The sequence below is a fragment of the Bubalus bubalis genome, chromosome 8 (genome assembly GCF_019923935.1).
Source record: "Bubalus bubalis isolate 160015118507 breed Murrah chromosome 8, NDDB_SH_1, whole genome shotgun sequence".
NCBI classification, from domain to species: Eukaryota; Metazoa; Chordata; class Mammalia; order Artiodactyla; family Bovidae; genus Bubalus; species Bubalus bubalis.
Window position 1 is genome coordinate 26,067,610 of NC_059164.1, and position 20,985 is coordinate 26,088,594.

Genomic DNA, 20,985 nt, shown 5'->3' on the forward strand with positions numbered 1-20,985 from the left:
TTCTGATTTAATAGACAGTTAATCATGCACTAAAAAGTCAGTTTGTGACTTTGGCAAGGCAAGGCCTTGACAGATTTTGTTAAGTTTTGAAGTTTAAAAAAACCATAAACATTTTGTGAATTTATACAATAATGCCTTTCCAAGTTTTCATTCAATATTATTTCATAAGAATCTCAGGCAACATTTTCAAACTTTAGGATAATAAGCCTTCATTAATTAAGCAGGTAAGCTAATAACCAAGGATAAAGACAAATGAGATGTATTTCTATAGTTCTGTTAACTAATTAGAGAGAGAGATAACTTATCACTAGGTATATAAACAAAGGCTAGGTATACTTAATACATTTACAGATATAGATTTGACTTAATTATCTGCATTTATATTGTATCCCAATTGCTAATTTAAAATTCTGCCTTATTCAGTAATTGTATTAAGCTTTCTTGGAGTTCTCAAACAATGTAAGTGACTGGAAAGCTATTTAGGAAACTTGGCTTAGAAGTATCTAATATAAATTAATTACAGTCCTAAGGACTTCCCTGGTGGCTCAGACGGTAAAGTGTCTGTCTACAATGCAGGAGACCCGGGTTCAAGCCCTGGGTTGGGAAGATCCCCTGGAGAAGGAAATGGCAATCCACTCCAGTACTATTGCCTCGAAAATCCCATGGACAGAGGAGCCTGGTAGGCTACAGTCTATGGGGTCGCAAAAAGTCGGACACGACTGAGCGACTTCATTTTCTTTCTTTCATACAGGAAAAAGATGATCCAATTTATAATTCATTTGAAATAAGTCTGGAATTTAAAAAGAAACATAAATATATTCCAAAAAGCTATTTTTAAAATAATTATGGAGTCAAAGTAAGACAAATACTGGTTTAGAACTACTTAAAGTATTGATTAAATGCTATCAGTATTTCCTACATTTAAAATTGACCAAACAAATTGAAGCACTACTGAGTAGACAAGAAATCCATAAAAGAAAATTAAATTTTAATTTTATAATGATTTATAGTAATCTTACAATGATTGAAAGAGTATAGTGACAAGAAGAGAAAGTGAAAAATTAAACATAGTCAGCCTCAGCTACTGAAAGGAAAATTTTCAAGGTCCTCTGCTTTTTGTGGCGATCTGCTACATCACTGCTCTTCAGCACAGGGAGGCGGGTGGAGAAACAGATACACTCAAGTCAATTTATGTCCTCAAGTCTGTTTCTTTTTTAAAAGACTGGCCACAGAATTATAAGTAAATTTCACATATCTGTGTTGTATCAAACATTATTACTAAGAATCAAGTTGGTCTTGTATTTTAGTTTTACCTAGACACAATAAAATGCTTATATTACATTAACAATGTATTTCTAAAAACATTATCATAAAACAGACTGATAAAATGTGCACCTTTGCCCACAGTGTGACAGTAGGAAAGAAAGCGAAGAAGAGTCTGATCTTAGAACCTAATTCATAGCTTCAGCCTTGAGGTTTAAGAAAAAACAGGTGCTGTAGAAAACTGCATGACCAAACATAACGGAATGCCATTAAATAACCCACACTGGTATTTAAAGTATCCTAAAATAACAATCCAAAAGGAAAAAAGAAAAAAAATCAAAGGTTTTCTTTACATTACCAAATGTGATTAGCTTTACTATAAGCAGAACGTATACATTATTAACACTGTATACAGGTAAATTATCAACACTGTACACAGGTAAATTGCAGAACTCAAAAACTTAAGTTTGACTAGCCAAAACCATCCCCAATTAAAAAAACACCTGGCAGCTTCCATAAGAAAATATATTAATTCTCTTCTGACTTGCATGTTAAGTGGGCAAAAGAACAAAAACATATTTTTAAAATTTAATGAAAAAAATTAAAACTTAGATGACTTTCAGTTATATTATTTTACTTATATACTTTTATTTATATTATTTTACATATTATAGTAATTATTTTACTTAATATATACAAAAGCCTGCTTTTGCTTTTAAAATTCATAAGGCATTAAACTATATAAAGCTACATTAAATAAAGGACCATTGTTCTTCATAATGAGAGCCAAAATAAGAAAGATTTTTGACTCAGGAATTATGATACTCATTGACTGTAACTGAGTAACCTGGGAATGCTTAATTAACTGATCCTGAGATGATGTGGGGATGCTTGTTAGTATATAAATTGAAGTCCCCTTACTGTGGCAGCAAGTTTCAGTGAGATCAATAATTTGGAACAGAATAACAGATCAATTTATGACATAAAATGAACTTGGAATTTCAGATCCTTTCATGTGCCTTAATGTTTAATTCAGAGTTTTTAGTGGTTCTTCTACAGCCTATCTATATCTCGCTTTATCTAAAAACTTTCACAGAACTTCAACAAAAGAATTTAAAAATTTTACAAAACACCAAAAAGAATAAAAAATTCTTAACTTTTCAAATGATACAAAAGTTTCTATCACCATAAAATAAAATTTATTTTTGAATATAACTACCCCTACTGCTGGTACAAATCGTAACTATCGATACTTTTATTTCTATAGGTATCTTAATTTTACTATTTTTAACTTTGGTAAAAATAACAGCATTCACAAAGCATGCTGCCATTTCTCATGGTCATTTTTTTTTCTTATTGAGGTCTCATGGTCATGTTTCCATTCTGAACAACTGAACATGACATAAACTATAAAATTATCATTGAGAATACTTACCCACCCACAAAGCAGAGGATATAAAATGCCAAATAAAATATTACAAAGGGTCCAAATGTTATTAGAGAAAGGACAATGCCAAGGCTTCCCCATCCCCATATGGATAGACTGGTCTGAAACAAAGCAGAAAAAAAATCTTTTTAATAAATAAATAACTTTCCAATAACTTTGGAACTAGAAAAGAACCAACAAAACTTTTTCATAGTTTATATTTTTTCCTTTTAAGCATTTCACAGTGCTGTTTCAATAATTTCAAAAATATTTACTTTTGACAGTACATTACTGGAAATTTATCTCCAATGATACATCAAATCTATAAGTAGAAATAAATTTATAGTGTATCAGCAGTGTTTTAAAAAATCCACTGGGAAAATAAACGAACAAGAAAAAGTTATATAAACTCTTGAATGATATACTGGCATGAGAAGTGATAAAGTATTTATAATAAAAATATTTACATATTTATATATGCAATAGCAAGTATAAAAGGTACAGATTTTACTTGTTTAGAATACTCTTTTTTAAAACTATAGCATGAGACTTTTTAAAAATTAAAATTTCAAGGTAATAAATCCATCTCTCACTGAAAATTATATTTTTCTTTTGCTCAAATTGTGCATAGAGATTTGTAAAATTATAATTGCATAACTTACAGTTACCAAAATTTACCATGAGTACAACAAAACATCTCTAAAAATTCTCCATCTTTATAAAACAATTCCCATTTCATTTAGAAATACACTGTATTATCTATTAAAAACACTCATTTTGTTGAAGGCAAACTGGATTCTAGCAATTTATTATGAGTAAATAAATGTATTCAGTTCAACAAGTTCCTACATCCATTTGCCTTGTACTGTGAGGTATACCGTCTATGGGGTCACACAGAGTCGGACACGACTGAAGTGACTTAGCAGCAGCAGCAGTGAAGTATACAAAGGATGTATTTGTTCCACTCCTGCCATCAAGGAGCACAGAGAAGAATGTCTTACAGGAATGAAACAATTAGACACTGAGCCAAAAGAAAATAATAGAAAGCAACAGAAACCAAAAGAAAATAATAGAAAATATGCTAAACTGAACAAAATTAATGACCAAAAAACTATGGAATAGACAATAAGTACTATGGATTATGAGAGAAAGTTTTACTTATTTATTCATTCACCAGTCATTGATTGCTTCCTCTGTGCTCTAAGCTCTAAGTGCTGGGGATATCACAAGGAATAAGACATTCTAATTAGGGAAGAACAACAAGCACACTCTCATAAATTTACATACCTTCATAAGTTTACATTCCAGACGAAAAAAAGACAAAGAAATAAATATATTTAGTGAAAGACGAGAGTAAAAAAGCTAGCTTAAAACTCAACATTCACAAAATTAAGATCATGGCATCCGGTCCCATCACTTCATGGTAAATAGAAGGGGAAAAGGAGAAAACAGTGACAGATTTTATTTTCTTGGGCTCCAAAATCACTGCAGACAGTGACTGCAGCCATGGAATTAAAAGACGCTTGCTCCCTGGAGGGAAAGCTATGACAAACCTAGACAGCGTATTAAAAAGCAGAGACATCCCTTGGCTGACAAAGGTCTGTATAGTCAAAGCTATGGTTTTTCCAGTAGTGTACAAATGAGAGTTGAAACATAAAGAAGGCTGAGAGCCAAAGAATTGATATTTTCAAATTCTGGGCTGGAGAAGACTCTTGAGAGTCTTTGGACTTCAAGGAGATTAAACCAGTCAATCCTAAGGGAAAGCAACCCTCAATATTCATTGAAAGGCCTGATGCTGAAGCTCCAATACCTTGGTCACCTGATGCAAAGAGCCAACTCGCAGGAAAAGACCCCGATGATGGGAAAGATTGAGGGCAGGAGGAAAAGGGGGCAACAGAGGATGAGATGGTTGAATGGCATTGCCAACTCAATGAACATGAGTTGGTGAGGGACAGGGAAGCCTGGTTAACTGCAGTCTACAGGGTTGCAAACAGTCAGACACAACTCAGTGAATAAACAAAAAAATTAGTATCAGATGGGGATGAAGGCTATGGAGGAAAATAAATTATGACTGGTCTAAGAAGTTTTCAATGATTAACTAACACATGAACAGAATCTTGGATAAGATTTAAGGAGAATTTATAATAGTGAGTCTTCCTATCCCCAAATAGTACTTTTCCCTTTATTCATATCTTCTTTCATATTCCTCCGTAAAGGGCTCTTTTATTTTTTCTTCTACATAGGCCTACACAACTCTACTTCATTCATATTTTTACTATCTTTTTTCCTCACCCTGGCCACTCATCTTTTTAACCAGACGACAATGCCTGTTGATGAACTTTCTACTCTGCCTTCCTGATCAGCTCCTTGAATTAGCTGGGGCTACTACTGCACCTGCAGAAGTGGTCTTCCCTGACCTTTTTTTTTCTGTCAAAATTCATTTTTATATATAGAAAATAAAGACTTATTCCAGTTGTTATACTTGAAGTTGCTAATAAAAATTTTTTAATCACTAGTTAATAATCCTGTTTTAACCAAAACAATGAAACTGTGGCTTTAAAAAAAAGTATTTAGCACCATTTGCTTATAGGCCTTTCAGACTTTGTTCTTAAAGTTTCTGAGACTTTCCTGTCTGTAAAGTACAGGAACTGCTAAGCTACACAAGGAACCCTCTCTGGGACAACCAACAAGAAGGTTAAGTGGTCAATAAACATTCAGCCTGGTGATGTGGACTGTACAAGATCCCATCCTCTCCACTCCAGCTCAGGAGGGACCTGCCTCCACACACTAAGGTATGAATAGTCCCACCATTAATAGCTGGAAAGACCAGTTTTAACAGCAAGTAACAGTAAATCTCTGGCACAGAGGCTACTGTCTTTAATATCCTGTAATTTTAGGAAATTCTGTAAACAGCTTGAATTTAGTTCAATTTATTCTGAAATGAAACATACTTACTAAGGTTAAACTACTCTGCTAGGGTACCTGTCTGCTGGTTTAGTATCCTTACAGAATATAAAAATATAATCCATGTAGTTAAATCATAGTCTTAAAGTATACTTAGAATACGGCATTATTTAAACCAAAGTCTAACAAAATGTCTACAAATAGAAGCAGTTAATGAAACCAAAACCAAAGTTATGACGAAGGAGACTCTCACTTGAAGCTGTGTGGCTTAGAGAAGGCTGAACTCAAAGCCATTCAAGGGTGGTGAAGGCAGCACCTTTAGATAATTTCAATCAGGACCAAAAATCAGTACTTTTCAGAAAAGTCCACAGAAGTGTTCCAAAGACTCTTATGCAAAAGAATGTCAAATTTTCTGCATCAGTGAGCAGTAGTGCCCATCAGAACGTTCTAATAACTCAAAGACAAAGGCAAGTCCAACTTGATCAGATGTCAAAGGAATGGAAGGTGGACTATCAGGTCACCCTTACAGCTTCTGCTGGCTTTTTACTATATGCTCTTCACCAATGCGAGTCAGGTGGACTTCTATAAGAGAAGTGTTTGGTGGCCAGGACCTCTTTTGGGCATTTCTTCCTAACTGGAATACACAAGAGATAAGGAAGAGGGGTTCTCAGGTAACGCTAGTAATAAAGAACACACCTGCCAAAGCAAGAGTCAAAGAGACACAGGTTCACTCCCTGGGTCAGGAAGATCCTCTGGAGGAGGAAATGGCAATCCACTCCAGTATTCTTGTCTGGAAAACTGCATGGACAGAGGAACCGGGAGGGCTACAGACATAGGGCTGCAAAGAGTCAGATACAATTGAAGTGAGCACAGCACAAGGAATAGTGGAGGTAATACTGGGAAGCTACTCTGTCCAGCTCAGAATGAGTTAATTAAGTCCATATATGCATTCAAGAAGCCCATGGATCCTCTAGCTGTGGACAGTGGCTGATGTGGTCATCCAAAATCGACACTGTGGACCACAGCAGTGTTTTCCTACATAGCTCCAAAAACCCTAGAGATTCACTGGATCCAATGGCCCATAGATAAAATGCATGGGAATGGAAACAGACAGAGCTCCCACCAGCATCTTCTGAACTTCCTCTGACTGATGTACTGCAAAGACTGTCAATACCACATTCCCATCACTGTCACATATCCCTGCCCACATGTCCCACAGCTCACTCTCAGAGGGGTGGGTGTACAGCCTGAAGACTGGGTGAGATCTCAAGAGAATTCCTCATCAACTATGTGAGGAAGAGGGACAGCATGCTTCCATCTCTTGAGAAGTTTTTGGAGAAGGAGAGGACAGTCAGTCTTAAGAAATAAACCTCCACTTGACAAAAAGAAACTCTAGATGGCAAGCAGACCAGATCAATTCTGCTTGAACTTACACAACAGCTTCTGAGCAACAATATCCCTAATAGTTGTGAGATAACAGGTTGATCCTACGGTTCTGAAGTCCCAGATGCCACAAAGCACCTTCATGATGGCCTGCTCAAATATGGAATAGTGATGTGGTCTCGGTTTGTTGCTGAGGCCAAATGCTAGGAAATTGAGGGCAATCACTCAATGAAACCTGAGGGTCTGACCTTCTGAAATTTTGTACCAATTAATCATAGCTGGATGTTGGAAAGCCATGTAAAACCACAACTATCTCTGGATTCCCAACCACATCCCATGGAGAAGAAGATCCCATGGTAGAAGATTAGAAGTCCGTTGAAAGTAAAAAATTTGCCTGATGACTTCCCTGAGTAAAGAGTAGGTGAAAGCTGGGGGCAGGGGGCAGGGACTGCAGACAGGCCACAAGCAGGGGCACAGCCAACAGCCCCACCAGACCCACCACTACTTCATTCTGATTAAGGTAAGACCTAGGCTACAAGACTCTATGTTTGGGGAACCAGGCTGTGCCTCCCCTGACTTCTATATAAGAGCTAAAAGTAGGCCATGGTGGCTTAGAAGAAAGTACAGAGCGTTTCAGTCCCTCTGACAATACTTCTGCAGAATACCTAGTTACCTGATCCACACTACAGTACTGCGAGATGGCCAACTACAAGAAACAGATGCTATTTCAACCAAGATCCACTCAAATAAAGCTTTCCACTGACTTTCCTGAAAAGAGTTCTTATAAACTCTCAGGAGAGCCAAACCAGACCATGACCCAGATAATTTATCTAACCTACCTTCTTCAATGAGATTTGACCCAATATTAGCAATACTGCTCCTTCTTTACAAAGTTATATTTATGCTTGCTAGCCAGTTTTCAAAGCTATACAACTTACTGGTTAACAACTTACTATTCAGAGGTTTTATGAAACCAAGCAAAATGGCTGTCTCTGGAGATGAAGGAAGGAAGGCAGCATGCAATTGGAGGACAATACACACGGGGCTTCTCAAATAGTACTCAAATGTCCTGGTTTTTAACAAGGTGTTTGCTTTAAACAGTATAAACATATTTTCCATCTGTTTGAATATCAAGAAAGTTAAAAATTAAATAGATTTTCAAGAAAGAAACATAATTATATAATCTGGGAAAGATAATTAACTCAATTATTTAACATGAAGAGATGCTCAACTGTCTAAAAACTCAAATTTTCAGAATCTTACAACTGTCTTCCTACTTGTTGGAAAATGGTAGCAAAAGTCATCAAAAAAAAAAAACTCTTAATTCATTCATTTGACAAATATTTGTGAATACCTACAATGTGCCAAATGCTAGCAAATCAACAGTAAACAAAACAGACATTACTGTCAGATGAAAAAAAAAAACTACAGAAGACCCTTTACCTCAATTAAGTTTGAGAGAAATTTCTATAGTTCAGGGATTAATAAAATTAAACATTTCCAATCAAGTAAGTCAAGTGCACATTTATTTTGTGGTTAATCTTATAATATTAAAGTTATTAAAATATGAAGTTAAATATTTAACTTCAAATATTAAGTAAATAAATGCTTAAAATTCTCCAAGCCAGGCTTCAGCAATACATGAACCCTGAACTTCCAGATGTTCAAGCTGGTTTTCGAAAAGGCCAAGGAACCAGAGATCAAATTGCCAACATCCGCTGGATCATGGAAAAAGCAAGAGAGTTCCAGAAAAACATCTATTTCTGCTTTACTGACTATGCCAAAGACTTTGACTGTATGGATCACAATAAACTGGAAAATTCTGAAAGAGATGAGCATACCAGACCACCTAACCTGACTCTTTGAGAAACCTATATGCAGGTCAGGAAGCAAAAGTTAGAATTGGACATGGAACAACAGACTGGTTCCAAATAGGAAAAGGAGTAAGTCAAGGCTGTATATTGTCACCCTGCTTGTTTAACTTATATGCAGAGCACATCATGAGAAACGCTGGGGTGGAGGAAACACAAGCTGGAATCAAGACTGCCAGGAGAAACAACAATAACCTCAGATATGCAGATGACACCACCCTTATGGCAGAAAGTGAAGAACTAAAGAGGCTCTTGATGAAAGTGAAAGAGGAGAGTGAAAAGGTTGGCTTAAAGCTCAACATTCAGAAAACTAAATCATGGCATCCGGTCCCATCATTTCATGGCAGACAGATGGGAAAACAGTGGAAACAGTGTCAGACTTTATTTTTCTGGGCTCCAAAATCACTGCAGATCGTGATTGCAGCAATGAAATTAAAACACTCCTTGGAAGGAAAGTTATAACCAACGTAGACAGCATATTAAAAAGCAGAGACATTACTTTGCCAACAAAGGTCCGTCTAGTCAAGGCTATGGTTTTTCCAGTGGTCATGTATGGATGTGAGAGTTGGACTATAAAGAAAGCTGAGCACCAAAATATTGATTCTTTTCAACTATGGTGTTGGAGAAGACTCTTGAGAGTCCCTTGGACTGCAAGGAGATCCAACCAGTCCATCCTAAAGAAAATCAGTCCTGGGTGTTCACTGGAAGGACTGATGTTGAAGCTGAAACTCTAATACTTTGGCCACCTGATGCGAAGAGCTGACTCATTGGAAAAGACGCTGATGCTGGGAATTATTGAGGGCAGGAGGAGAAGGGGACGACAGAGGATGAGATGGTTGGATGGCATCACTGACTCGATGGACATGGGTTTGGGTGGACTCCGGGAGTTGGTGATGGACAGGGAGGCCTGGCGTGCTGCAGTTCATGGGGTTGCAAAGAGTCGGACATGACTGAGCGACTGAACTGAACTAAACAATGAAACATCAGTATAGAGAACTGTCCAAAATAAGGAAGTTTTATGTTATACTTAGGGTTCCCATTTATATGTTTGGCTAATATTATAATCTTATTATCCAGTGAGATTAAGAAAAATATTTCATCTAAAACCATTCTAAGTTTCTGAGTTCTGATTATTTTCTTAGATGACACAGGATGATACAATTTAGGACAGTTTTGTACTATATCAGAATATTTTTACAAATTCAGAATGGAAGCCAAAGAATAGAAATAAATCCACGTAACAGTGATTTTTATTAAAATAATACTTTTCAGTAAAATAATACTTCATTAAAATTACTATTTTCTTCTCCAAACACAATAACACTGAAATATCCATATGTCTGCTTCCCTAAGGTTATCGACACACAACTGTAAGATGGAAGAAACATCCAAAATCATCTCTTGCAGTACTTCTCAAACTTTAAGGATCTAAAATGCAAGTTCTTAAAATACAGATTCTGGTCCATTATGTCTGGGATGGGGTTTGTGATAGTTCAATTTCTAATAATTTACCAGAACTGTTCAGAACTAAGGACAATTATATATCTATAATGCTACCAAAATTAATCCCTAAGTCCACAAAACCTTACTCACAATTCCAGAACCTCTGAAAACCAAAATTGTACCAAGCATTCTACATGCGTATCTCATGTCCTCCTCAGAACAACTTAAGAAGTAATCGAGAAGGTAATATAGCACAGTGCTCAAAAAACATGAAGTCTGGAGTTCAACTGAATGAAAATCTAACTTTCATTATTTATTAACTGTGTAACCGCTCCATGCCTTCATTTCTTCATCTATGTTGTATGGTTTTTCTGGGTAGTAAATGAGTCTATGCTCTAGTGCAGGCATCCCTAACCTCTGGGATCTAATGCCTATTGATCTGAGGTGGAGCTGATGTAACAAAAATAAAAATAAAGTACACAATAGAGGTAACACACTTGAATCATCCCAAACCCATCCCCCTTCTCCCTGGTCCATGGGAAAATCGTACTGCATGAAATGGGTCCCTGGTGCCAAAAATGTTGGAGACCACTGGTCTAGTGATCAATTTTAGCTTAATCACTATTATTATTTCTAGTTTAACAATAGAGAAACTAAAGTACAGAGAAGATTTTTAAAAAATGGTCCAAGGTCACACAGCTAGTAACAGTAAGAGTGGGATTTGATTCTATTCAAATTCTGACTCCTAAGGAACCTTAAAATTTGTCAGTTGACAACTGCCTGAAGTTAAAAGTCAGAGTAAAAAAAAAAATTAAAATCATAAATAAGTGGTTTCTTTTATTTAATTAATCAGCTTAATATACCTCCCAAGAAATTACAGTCAGAAAACTACTTGTAATGAATGTAATAAATTCCTGATTTGAGTACAAAGTACATAAATATAAAGTATAAGTTTTATTAGATAATCAGTTCATCCACATATTCCTTACATAAATAATGGAAATAACACACAAAGACATAAAAAATGACCCCTGCTGCCATGATGCTTAAGAATCAAGAAGTTGACAATGTAAAAAGTGTTGCATGTCTCCCGATAGTAGAAAGCATGTGGAAGTAATTTACATTGTAGTATTTCATGTCTATTAATTCATACTACCATTTCTCTCATTTGATCCTCATCACAGACTTCTATGATAGAAAAGGTAGCATAATACAGTACTAAAAACAGAATCAGAAATTACAGGTTCCAGTTTGCCACTAAAGTTCTGTGTAACCTCTGCAAAATCATTAACCTCTTTTTGATTCAGAATTCACACTAGCACAATCAAGGAGCTGAGTTGTGAAATTATCTCTCAAGTCAAGCCCATCAAAGGCAGACTGATTAAGTAACTTTGATGTAGAGCCAGGCATAAACTCTCCTGGTTACATGTGGAGAGTGGGGCTAAGTGGAAACAGTTATTTTCGATCACAGAAGAATAGACTGTCAGAGCTTCCAGAGAACAGACTTTGGACTCTCCTAAGGAACCAGAAATCAAATTCCCAACATCTGTTGGATCATCAAAAAAGCAAGAGAGTTCCAGAAAAAACATCTACTTCTCCTTTATTGACTATGCCAAAGCCTTTGATTCTGTGGATTACAAAAAACTGTGGAAAATTCTTCAAGAGTTCTGGAATACCAGACCATCTGACCTGTCTTCTGAGAAACCTGTATGCAGGTCAAGAAGCAACAGTTAGAACTGGACATGGAACAACAGACTGGTTCCAAATCAGGAAAGGGGTACGTCAAGGCTGTATACCGTTACCCTGCTTATTTAACTTCTATGCAGAGTACACCATGAGAAACACTGGGCTGGATGAAGCACAAGCTGGAATCAAGACTGCTGGAAGAAATATCAATAACCTCAGATATGCAGATGACACCACTGCTATGGAAGAAAGCAAAGGAGAACTAAAGAGCCTCTTGATGAAAGTGAAAGAGGAGAGTGAAAAAGTTGGCTTAAAACTCAACATTCAGAAAACGAAGATCATGGCATCCGGTCCTATCACTTCATGGGAAATAGATGGGGAAACAATGAAACAGTGACAGACTTTATGTTTTCTTGGGCTCCAAAACCACTGCAGATGGTGACTGCAGCCACAAAGTTAAAAGACACTTACTCCTTGGAAGAAAGTTATGACCAACCTAGACAGCATATTAAAAAGCAGAGACATTACTTTGCCAACAAAGGTTCATCTAGTCAAAGCTATGGTTCCAGTAGTCATGTATGGATGTGAGAGTTGGACTATAAAGAAAGCGGATCACTGAAGATTGATGCTTTTGAACTGTGGTACTGGAAAAGACTGTTAAGAGCCCCAGGACTGTAAGGAGATCCAACCAGTCCAGCCTAAAGGAACTGATTTCCTGGATATTCATTGGCAGGACTGAAGCTGAAGCTGAAGCTCCAGTCCTTTGGCCACCTGATGTGAAGAACTGACTCACTGGAAAAGACCCTGATGCTGGGAAAGATTGAAGGCAGGAAGAGAAGGGGATGACAGAGGATGAGATGGTTGGATGGCATCACCAACTCAATGGACATGAGTTTGAATAAGCTATGGGAGTGGTGATGGACAGGGAAGCCCGGCATGCTGCAGTCCATGAGGTCACACAAGAGTTGGACATGACTGAGCGACTGAACTGTACTGAAGAGTCTCAATAGAGTGAGTCAGCCACTCTCAGTTATATTCACTTGGTATGTCTCAACACATTACATGGCATAGGGCAGCCAGCCAGACAGGGCTGAGACTCATAAAGCTGATATTACTTCAGCGCCAACCTGGGTCACAGAAACCACATACAGGAATTCAACAACAAAAATAAGTACCCAGAAGAAGAATGGCCTTATTGAAACTATAGATTGTTTTCCTTCTACCTTATTCCTTCTACCTTATTCCATCTGTAAGTAATTGCAATAGAATGAGCTCCTGACACTGAACTTTGGCTCATTCAACAATATACAGTAATTTAACCAAGGCCTGCTACAAAGAAGCTGCTCAGTAAATATGGAACTAATTAACTCATTTACTAAGGAGAGAAGTAAAATGGGGGAAGTAACAGAAAGAGATGGGAGAAGGGCAAAAGGGAGGAAAAAGAGAAAGGGCAAGAAATGGAAAGGCAAAGTGAAAAAGAAAAGGACCCTAAACTGAAGTCCTCCTTCTCACTCCCACCTTAGGACTGTATGCAGAGCTACACATTCCTACCAGCATAACCCACAACAAGGCCCCAATCTCAAAAAAGAAAGGAAAAGGTTGAAAAAAAGGTTTCAACATACCCTACAATAGCCTACATCACTACTTCTCATTCAGGGAGGCAGCATGGAGAGGCTGTCACAGAGGGACCACTTAGCTAAGTTGGTCCCAAACCCCTCTTTTGATACTCTGGGGACATGTAAATAAAGATCCTCTTCCACTCACAACTAGTATATCCTTGTGAGGATGATTAAACACCACGGTGATATGGTGCATGTTTTCAATCCAGCTGCTGGGCCAGGAAGGACAGAGGGCCTTGTCTCTAAGACGGTCAACCGCCCAGCTAGCAAAGAGTATGGCCACTGGGCACCTGTGGACTTTCTTCTCCCACTCCCAACCAGGGTGGCCAGAACATGTATATATGTATATGTATGTATATATGTGTTATATACACACATATATACTAGCCCCATGTACTTAGTTCTCTAGTAACAGAACTCTCTCCCTTAAAATGGAGGTCTACAGTTAAACTTTTACATATTTTCAAAAATTAATTATGTACACATATGTAGGTAACTACTTTAACAAACCCTTTAATTTTTTATTAGAGCAGTAGTTATAAAAGGTCACATACTGCTATATAATTAGCACACCTAGCATCCAATGACAAAGAAAACACAAGAAAACAAAAAATGATACAATTAAGTCAGTGTCTTTTAAATGAGATTCCATCAATTACAAAATAACTATATACGGTTTGAATAAATAACAGGTACATTCATAGGCATTTGCTTATTCAGAATACAAACTAAGTTGGGCTGCAGAACCTCTCCCCACCCCCACAGCCCATACATTGGGAACCACTGGAATTAGAGTCTAAAAGAAACTACAGTATTGAAAAAACAAAAGACTGTATTTACTGAATGCTTTCCCTTATACAGAAAGAATAATAAAAGTATTTAAAATGTGGATGGAGCAGTATAGCACAGAACAGTCCTGACAGGCTTCTAGCAGGCTCAAAGCCTCCAACTGCAAAACCACATTAACAAGGTTTCCTGAATTTCTGATAAAAGGCCCAGAAGATACATAAAGCTGAAATAAATTAACCAACGGTGCTTTTTAGAAGCTATATTTTTCTAACTACCCACAATGCTTTTGTGCCTTAATAATAAATAACAAAAAAAATAGTAAAGAGTTTTTAAAATAAACTTTTAATCTTTATCAAAAAGAAAATTACTTTCCTTATATTTCCATTTGACAGATAAATGTCTATTTTTAATTTATATATATATATATATCAGTCTCATTCCTAAACAAATATATATGTGTGTGTATATATGTATTACGTATATATAAATGACATGCAAAAAGGAAAAGTATCCCCTTAAAAATAACTGATCAAAGCAAGTTTTAAAGCTACTGAAGAATAAGACAGCTGAATATCTAATTATGCAAGCTAATCAAACCCATCAATATATTAGAAAATGCCAATTTTGTGCATTTTGAACAAATTTTTTTGTATTAGCATATGTACCCAGATTATTTTTTTAAATCAATTACATACCAGTAAAGAAAAGTATGTATAGCTATCATTCATCCAAGAAAGGGAGGATAAGAGTTATAAATATAGAAACATTTGCTTATTCTTTTAAATGTAAGGATATACAGAAACTTGATCTACAAGGAATGGAGAAAATGGGGTAAAAGAGGATAGGTATGAGAACTAGGCACTTTGAAAATAATTGGCTCTGCAGATCTAATTTTGTATTGGTATAAACATCTTACACATAAAAAGAATTTCAAAAGCAATCTCTAAAAAGCAAAGTGAAAGTTTAAAGTCTAACTGTATATACTAACAATGTGGAAAAACCACATAGAGGAAGTATTTCAAGTGATTTTTAAATATAGTAATTTTACTGTGAATCATTGCTTCAGTAACAAATAGTGTTGACAGTTCCAACAAAATGAACTCTGGCTACTGGAGGAATGGCTAATTCCATGGCTAGAGCAGGAAATGTTTAAGATGTGTCCGAACACTTTATCATACCAGAAAGCTACCAAAGATTACTGAAAAAATGTCAAACTCAGCAGACAACCTGAAGAGGTCTCACCTGGCTAAAAATGGAATCAGTAACAATAACAACTGCAATGGACTGGAGTACATCAAATATCTGAGTTCATGAAATTGGAGATACTTTTAAATTTCACTGATCTTTGAAGGGTTCTAAAGAACCAACTATTTTTGAAAAGTGTTATAGAATTAAGCATTTACTGGGGTGATCAGAGTTGATAAAAAAAATCAGTTTCTCCTTAAGGAGAAAAATTCACATAATAAGAAGTGACAGAATATTGCCATATTGCAATCCCTAACATATTAGTGATCTAGCAGTCTAGGTAGGGCATCAGAGCAGGGGGAGGGAGGCAGAAAGAAAAGAGAGAAAGAGAGAATGAACCAAACATACATGCCTCTTGGAATAAAAATACATATCAATTCAGTTCAGTCACTCAGTCGTGTCCGACTCTGCAACCCCATGGACTGCAGCATGCCGGGCCTCCCTGTCCATCACCAACTCCCAGAGTTCACTCAAACTTATGTCCATTGAGTTGGTGACGCGATCCAATCATCTTATCCTCTGCCATCCCCTTCTCCTCCCGCCTTCAATCTTTCCCAGCATCAGGGTCTTTTCCAATGACTCAGTTCTTCACATCAGGTGGCCAAAGTAATGGAGTTTCAGCTTCAACATCACCATCAATCAAAGTTTTGTGGAGGTGGGGTGGGGGGAAATCAAACCTGAATCTGATTGAGGAAATGCACAAAGACTAAGAAAATGTTACAATACATCATGGAGATGGACTAAGCAAAATTCAGACTATGAGAAACAGTAAAGGGCAGAAGATCCAATTCCTTCAACAAATATAGGGCAAGGGGGAAAAAAAAGGAGGGGAGAGGAAGGTTAAGGAGAATCTGCGGGTTAACACTGCAATATGCAAACTTATTCAACTTGATTATAACAAAAATACAGTGGAAAGAGAAGAAGGAGGATGAGGAGGGAAAGAAGGAAGAGAAACTGGGTAATTATAAACATTTTTTAATGACATTAAGAAGGTGCTGTTTATTTTTTGGCTTGATATAATGAATGGTACCAGCTATTATGCTTTAACAAAAAGAACCCTTAATGTTTTAGAGATGCAAGATGAAATATTTAAAGATGAAATCGTATGATCTAGAATATGCTTCAAAATAATCCTGGAAGTAGACAGTAGGGGAAAAGTGAAAAAGGATCAACTAAAAATATAATTAGCCATGAGGTGATAAATGTCTAAGCTGGGTGTGACAGAGGGAAGTTCATTACACTCATCTTTCTACTTTTAAGGTTTGAAATTTTTCACTAAAAACATTTTTTAAAATACACAATAATCACAAAATTCACTTACATAGTAAATGCACTTGTATTTCTTAAGGAATCAATACCAGAAATAAACAGTCGATAAACATGATAAATGTTCATAGCCCAGAGACTTGGGATTAAAAGATTTCTGTGATTAGTTGACAGTAAAGCAATATATACTTGGCTATTCAATCAAGACAAAGATTCTTTTAAATCTGGAACTACTTTAAGTAATGAGTTTTAACATTCTATCTCATGTGTGGGTTATGTATTCATTTTATTTATTTATTTTTTTTTTGAAATAGAGAGTAGACCAAGAATTTTATTTTATTGCTTAATTTTTTAAATTGAAGTAGAGTCGATTTACAATATAGTGTTAATTTCAGGTATACAGCATAGTGATTCAGCATTTTTTTAGCAGACCATTGTCAGGTATTGTATTTCCTGTGCTATACACTATATCCTTGTTGCTTATCCATGTTATGTACAGTAGTTTGTATCTGTTAACCCCATACTTCTCATTTGCTTGGACTCTGTAGTTGTGGCACGTGGGCTCCCGAGCATGCAGTCTTCAGTTGCTGTGTCAGAAAGAGCTCTCTGGTTGTGGCTCACAGGCTTAGTTGCTCCTCAGCATGTGTGATCTTAGTTCTCTGACCAGGGATTGAACCTGTGTCCCCTGCATTGCAAGGTGAATTCTGAACCACCAGGAAAGTCCCTGTTTGTATATTTTAGATATTAACCCTTAATTAGTTACATTGTTTGCAGATATTTTCTTGAACTACTGTCTTCTAAAATTATTGTTTTGGGAGGTTAAACTGATCCTATAATAATTGGATAGCTATGTATTGGGCCTTAATCATACAAAGATGAATCAAGCAGTTTCTGCCCTCAAAATGCTCACAAACTAGGAAGGCAAAATACACATGGAACGATAAACAACTGTAGTAAAGTGCCATAATGAAAAGTTACGAAATGTTTGGGAATACAAAAAAGATAAGTCCTCCAGAGCTTAAACAGTAGTGATAAATTTGCTTTGTCTTCCAAAAGCTGTTTTGCAGGTGAACAAGAAAAATCAATCTCTTTTCTTTACAGTTACCCATTTCTCTCCATCAAAACGGTATTATTGGAAACTGACTAGTAAAATTCCAAGTGAACAAAGATTTTAAAATGCTAGCACTACAGAAGAGTGTGCCAAAGGGGAAGTACTCTTTGACTCAAAAGTAGGACAAAGAATATCATTTGTTTACTGAATTTAAGCCCAATGCTCAAGGCTATTTATACTTTTATGTCTAAGTTTATTTAAGATTCCATCTATAAAAGGCAACAAAGTTAAGTTTTGAGGGATAAATGCAGTATTAAACAGTTTCCAAAACTACACAAAACCAAAAGACAGTCTTTTCAACAAATGGTGCTATCAAAATCAGACATCCACATGCAAAAAAAAATTAATCTAAGACACAGATCGTATACCTTTACAAAAATTAACTGAAAATAGACCATATACCTAAATGTAAAACAAAACTATAAATCTCCAGAAGATAACATAGATGACTTTGAGTACGGTGATGCCTTTTTAGATGTAACACCTTTTTAGATGTAACACCTATGAAAAACTTAATTGATAAGCTAGATGTCATTAAAATTAAAAACTTCTGCAAAAGACAGTATTATGATAATTAAAAGACAAGCACAGACTAGGGGAAAATATTTGCAAATGACATATCTAATAAAGGCCTTTTTATCCAAAACTACAAATAACTCTTAAAACTCGACAGTAAGAAAATAAATTCTGGTTAAAAAATGGGCCACAGATTTTAACAGATATCTCACCAAAGAAGATATGAAAGTGAAAGTGAAAGTCGCTAAGTTGTGTTCAACTTTTTGCAACCCCATGGACTGTAGCCCACCAGGCTTCTCTGTCTGTGAAATTCTCCAGGTAAGAATACTGGAGTGGATTGCCATTACCTTCTCCACGGGATCTTCCCAACCAAGGGATTGAACCCAGGTCTCCTAAACTGGAGGCAGATTCTTTACCAGCAAATGAGCACATGAAAAGATGCTCCACATCATATGTCCCCAGGGAGATACAAATTAAAAACAGAATAAGATACCACTACACACCAATCAGAATGGCTAAAATACAGAATAACTAAATGCTAGCAAGAATGTGGAGCAATAGGAACTCACTGGCAGCAAGGCAAAATCATACAGCCACAATGGAAGATAGTTTGGCAATTCCTTACAAAACTAAACACACTCTACCATACAGCAATCATACTCCTTGGGATTTATCCAAGAGAACTGAAAACTCATGTCCACACAAAAACTTAAATCAACTTATTCATAACTACCAAAACATGGAAGCAACCAAGACATCCTAAAGTAAGTGAATGGATATATAAATTGTGGTACACCCAGACAATGGAGTATTGTTCAGCGCTAAAAAGAAGTGAGCTACCAAACCATGAAAAGACACTGAGGAACTTTAAATGCATACTACAAAGTGAAAGAAGCTAATGCAAAAAGGCTACTTACTGTATGATTCCAAGCACATGACATTCTGAAAGACAACACTATGGAGACAATAAAAAGATGGGGCTCGGTATAAGACTGGGTGATGAACTGGCAGAGACAGACAATTTTTAGGACAGTGAAAATACCCTACAAGTTATTATAATGATGGATATAAATTATTATATTTTTATCTAAGCCAACAGAACACACAATACCAAGAGTTTTGAACCCCAAAATAAATTATGGACTTTTGGTTAAAAAAAAAAAAAGTACCATTCTGGTGAGAGAGGTTGATAATGAGAAGAGACTCTGTGTGAGAGCAGGGAGCACACGTGAAATCTCTGAACCTTCCTTTTGATTTTGTTACGAATCTAAACTGCTCTTTAAAAAGTCTTTTAAAAACGACATATAAATAATCATAAGCACAAGATAGTTTTACAAAAGGAGACCACGGTAATAAGACACTGCTACTGCTGCTGCTGCTAAGTCATTTCAGTCGTGTCCGACTCTGTGCGAACCCATAGACGGGCAGTCCACCAGGCTCCACCATCCCTGGGATTCTCCAAGCAAGAACACTGGAGTGGGTTGCCATTTCCTTCTCCAATGCATGAAAGTGAAAAGTGAAAGTGAAGTCATGTCTGACTCTAAGCGACCCCATGGATTGCAGCTCACCAGGCTCCTCTGTCCATGGGACTACCAGTCATTAATTATAAAAAACTGCTACACAGTCACAGCCAGCCTTCAGTTCAGTTCAGTGGCTCAGTTGTGTCCGACTCTTTGCAACCCCATGAATCGCAGCACACCAGGCCTCCCTGTCCATCACCATCTCCCGGAGTTCACTCACACTCACATCCATGGAGTCGGTGATGCCATCCAGCCATCTCATCCTCTGTTGTCCCCTTTTCCTCCTGCCCCCAATCCCTCCCAGCATCAGAGTCTTTTCCAATGAGTCAACTCTTCGCATGAGGTGGCCAAAGTACTGGAGTTTCAGCTTTAGCATCATTCCTTCCAAAGAACACCCAGGGCTGATCTCCTTTAGAATGGACTGGTTGGATCTCCTTGCAGTCCAAGGGACTCTCAAGAGTCTTCTCCAACACCACAGTTCAAAAGCATCAATTCTTCGGCGCTAAGCTTTCTTCACAGTCCAACTCCCGCATCCATACATGACCACTGGAAAAACCATAGCCTTGACTAGACGGACCTTTGTTGGCAAAGTAATGTCTCTGCTTTTGAATATGCTATCTAGGTTGGTCATAACTTTTCTTCCAAGGGGTAAGCGTCTTTTAATTTAATGGCCCCAGTCACCATCTGCAGTGATTTTGGAGCCCAAACAGATAAAGTCCGACACTGTTTCCACTGTGTCCCCATCTATTTCCCATGAAGTGATGGGACCAGATGTCATGATCTTCGTTTTCTGAATGTTGAGCTTTAAGCCAACTTTTTCTCTCTCCTCTTTCACTCTCATCAAGAGGCTTTTTAGTTCCTCTTCACTTTCTGCCATAAGGGTAGTGTCATCTGCATATCTGAGGTTATTGATATTTCTCCCAGCAATCTTGATTCCAGCTTG

The 20,985-nt window shown here is 36.8% G+C and overlaps 1 protein-coding gene and 1 pseudogene across 6 annotated transcripts in view; both read right to left on the reverse strand.

Annotated features, from left to right (window-relative positions):
- The window catches only part of SNX13 (sorting nexin 13), a 146,068-nt gene that overhangs the window by 93,360 nt on the left and 31,723 nt on the right, over nucleotides 1–20,985 (reverse strand). For all 6 annotated transcript variants that reach the window (XM_025290941.2, XM_025290939.2, XM_044946508.1 and 3 more), the window contains one exon: nucleotides 2,699–2,811. In XM_025290941.2, coding sequence (XP_025146726.2) covers nucleotides 2,699–2,811 — 113 coding nt within the window. The remainder of the gene's footprint in view (nucleotides 1–2,698; nucleotides 2,812–20,985) is intronic.
- On the reverse strand, nucleotides 4,594–7,486 carry LOC112586461 (annotated as a pseudogene).